We start from the raw sequence: 3,623 nt of genomic DNA on the forward strand, positions 1-3,623 counted from the left end.
TAGTTGCAGTGTCTAATGAACAAACCAGGGTAATAAGAAATGTACACAACTTACATAAAATAAGCGATTTCACTTGTTTTATGTCGACAATCATCTAAATTAATGTGACAGAATCAGAAATATTTTATTCATAGTGACAAATGTGAAGACATTTCTTCATTCTTCATTGATTTGATAAACATAACTATCTAACTTTAAGACGTTTTGGCTGGATTTTACTTTTTTTAAATAAAATAAGTGTCAAGTTTAATGTTGTTTTTGGAACATGTGATACCGAGTGAATGTATATTATAAAATGAAAAGAAATGAAGTGATTTAGACTGCTGTGTCTGCAGGAGGAAAGTTGCTCCTCTGGACTCCATCGGCAGCTTTCAGATGTCCAGTCTCCGAAACCGAAAGGTGAGAAAAACACTGTGGGAAAACTGTTGATAAAGCTACTACATTACTGTAGTAGTACTACTGAGAGAAATGAACACAGTGCTCATACATATAAAGTATTTGTACAAGTAAGGTGCAGTTTTAATGAGCACTATCAATCTATATCAGCGGTTAAATGTTACGATTTCTACAGGAAACTTGGATGTTTATTTCCTTCCCCATCATTTGCATAAACACAATTTTTGAATTGCATGAAAAACTGAACTTTTGTACGTCTGTGTTCCAGGATGAACCTGACATCTACTGGGAAGAACACGAGGAATAAAGAGCCAATCCATGTGGGAACTTTGTACCATATATTCCATATTTATTCCTTATTAATTAACTCGCTGCCATACCAACAAGTGAGATGCCTGTCGACCGACTCCCTCTAGTGGTGGAAGATGCAAACATGACAAACACTCCTGTGTGCAAACATGTAATTAAATATGACAAAATAACGGTTTCAAATGTCTTTTTTGGTGTTTCTGTCAATAAAAAGGATTCCAAATACCACCATTATGTTCCCAAAGACTTTTTTATTTTTCAAGCTACAATTAAAGAAAACAATATCAGACTGCAGAAAATATAGATTTTGCTTGGGTATTTTCTCTCTTCACTTTCACATATGTACAGTTGTCAAAGAACAGGATATGTACACAGAATTGAAGTTGTAGAGAGAGTGCAACTGCTACTGGAGACTTACCAAGACTCTCCCACCAACCAAACGAAAAGAAAAAGCACATGGTAAAAACCAAACAACATAAACAAAACGCCGCAGCCTACTGCGGCGCCAACTTATTTTCTGTACACTACAACTTTGTTCTCGATGTGAGACAATCTTTATGTCCATTCTCTGAATGCGGGCGCATCCCTAATCCCGCTTCTCAGAAAGCTAAGAAATAAACAAATTACATGAAAACAAATATTTTACAACCATTCAGCCTCAGAGCCACTTTGATATTGTCAAGCACTGCTGAACCATTCGTCTTACAGCAACGTTACGCCCTCATATCAGATGAGTTTAACATGAAAAACTAAAACCACACATGGAACAAAAACATCAAAATTTAAACAGCTTTCAATGTAAATGTTGTTCATGGTAAATGGTTGGCATTGATTAACAAGCCAGACAGGGAGAAACATTAAGCGCTTAATCATGAATGTACACAGCTACATGCCAAGTACAGAGTTAAATCAGCCGGAGGTCATCATATCCCAAATACCACCCAGAAGCACGTTGGTGGGATGGTATTTGGTGTTTTAGATTTTAAAAGTGCACTGCTGAAAAAATTGTCTGTGTGCAATTTGAAATGTAGTAATTTAGACACAATTGCAGATTCAAAAATGCTAAATGTTGACATATTCAATTAGTTTAAAGACCACTTATTCTAGAGGAGTGAGATCTCTGACGATCTAAACAAAAAAATGCAAACTCAAAAATTGCCAAAAAATACGATCGAAAAATAAAATGAGCTGCCCATCTAGCATTATGACATACTTCTAAACAAACAGGGGTGACTTTTTCCATCTCTTATTAATTTTGTCAATTTGTAAACTTGCATTGATTTGAGAGGGAATGGATATCAAACTGAAAATGCTACTCCTTGAGACACTAAAGGAAATTTTCCTCTGATTTGTCGATATCCTCAAGAAAAAAAAAGGGTCAAAATGCGCCTACAGTGGATATGAGAATATGTGTGGAAGTTCATGTGGGCATCAACCAGCACAGTATACAACAATAAAGCCAATTAATGAAGGAATTAATTAGTAACAAATAAATGATTCTCCGCTGTCTCTGTCGCCTTCTGTCCAGTTCTTCACAGTAGCCAAAGAAAAAAGAAGTAAGGAACAAAAAAAAAAAGAAAACAAAAAAAAGAAGAAACCGTGAGGGATAAATAAGAATGGTTGTGATTGTCAAAAAGAAATCCTACAAACTGACAATACAGTTGCCATCCAGGTGATAATTTTAGGCTGTTTTGGCTGTAGGCATCAAAGAAAACAAGTGTCAAGAAAGAGGACAGCAAAAACAGGGTGGGTGCTCCTCGTCCCTCCCGTCCTCTTTGTGTCTAGGGGTCTTTTTTGTTTCCAGACCGCCGCACGTCCCTGCACTTGTGGCAGTAAAAGATGTCTGGAACGTTGGACTTCTTGATCTTTGCACACGACAAGTGCACCCATATGCCGCACTGGTTGCATTCGATCATCGGCCGTCCCGCGAATGGCTTCCCGCAGTAACAGGTGATCAAGTCCCATGAATCGTCCCCTAAAGAGAAAAAAGTTATCGGATATTAGAGCTGGTAAAAAAAAGTCAAATTAAGAATTGGCCAAAAAACAAGTTAGTTTGGAATTGAAAATTGCTTATTAGATGCAGCCAAATAAATTTGAGCATACCTGACTCCACCATAATGTCTTCGTCTGCGATCCAGGTCTCACCCTCACTGGAGCTCATCTCTGCTTCCCTCATGGACTCGTCCGGCTGCATCTTCTCCAGGTCCTGCATGCTCGGGGTGGAGCCCCCGTGCTCCGTCAGCTCCTCTCTGCCGGTTCGTACCTCCGTATGGCGCGCCTCAGAGTCTGTCTCGCTTTGAGCAGTCGAACTTTTGAGCTTCTTGGGCTTTGGCTGTTTTGAGTTTTTGCTGCGCTTGATGCGCGCCCGTTTCTCACCTTCGCTGCTGCCGCTGTCTGCCGCCGTCATGCCGGAACCTTTTTATATAAAAAAAAAAGCTACTTAATGAATTACTCAGGGGTATTCAAAGCAACATTACAAAAGTACTCACCAAAGGTTCCGTTTTGCACGTCAACAGTGTATCTAGTGGAGAAGAGCAAAAAACAATTCTGTAAGTCACAAGTCTTGATTCATTTATTACTTCCACAAAAACAGCTTATACACAGTATTACCTGGTTGCCTAGGGCTATGATGACACACATGTGGACTAAGGCGAGCATTAGCTTTGCTAACACAGGGTCAATAACTTAAATCAGGGTTACTGGTGAGGAGTATGTTGAGCTTATTTAAGATAAGATAAGATGAACCTTTATTAATCCCCGGAGGGAAATTCAGGTGTCAAAGCAGCAACATCAGCAAACCTTGTGGACAATCATCTCAGTGCTTTAAGACTAATGAAAGGACAACATGCAAAGTGTCTCCTCAGAGCTTATGAAGAACTGAACATATATGATAAGATAAGATAAGATGAACCTTAATT

General features: G+C 38.8%; 1 protein-coding gene across 1 annotated transcript; it reads right to left on the reverse strand.

The window, feature by feature from the left end:
- Positions 1–936: 936 nt before the first annotated feature.
- Positions 937–3,131, reverse strand: LOC141760324 (PHD finger protein 23B-like). The gene is made up of 2 exons (XM_074623005.1): positions 2,809–3,131; positions 937–2,680 (listed from the first exon to the last, which is right to left on the reverse strand). Exons 1-2 carry the CDS (start codon positions 3,110–3,112, stop codon positions 2,487–2,489), a joined length of 498 nt encoding a protein of 165 aa, XP_074479106.1. The 5' UTR covers positions 3,113–3,131; the 3' UTR covers positions 937–2,486.
- Between the last annotated feature and the right edge of the window lie 492 nt (positions 3,132–3,623).

This window comes from Sebastes fasciatus, chromosome 22, assembly GCF_043250625.1.
Source record: "Sebastes fasciatus isolate fSebFas1 chromosome 22, fSebFas1.pri, whole genome shotgun sequence".
In the NCBI taxonomy this organism is placed as follows: domain Eukaryota; kingdom Metazoa; phylum Chordata; class Actinopteri; order Perciformes; family Sebastidae; genus Sebastes; species Sebastes fasciatus.

Bases quoted from the DNA above. Each gene is read 5' to 3' on its own strand.
- LOC141760324 (XM_074623005.1), bottom strand. From the start codon at position 3,112: ATGACGGCGGCAGACAGCGGCAGCAGCGAAGGTGAGAAACGGGCGCGC. The intron at 2,681-2,808 runs GTATGCTCAAAT...TTTTCTCTTTAG, and splicing joins AGACATTATGGTGGAGTCAG to GGGACGATTCATGGGACTTG.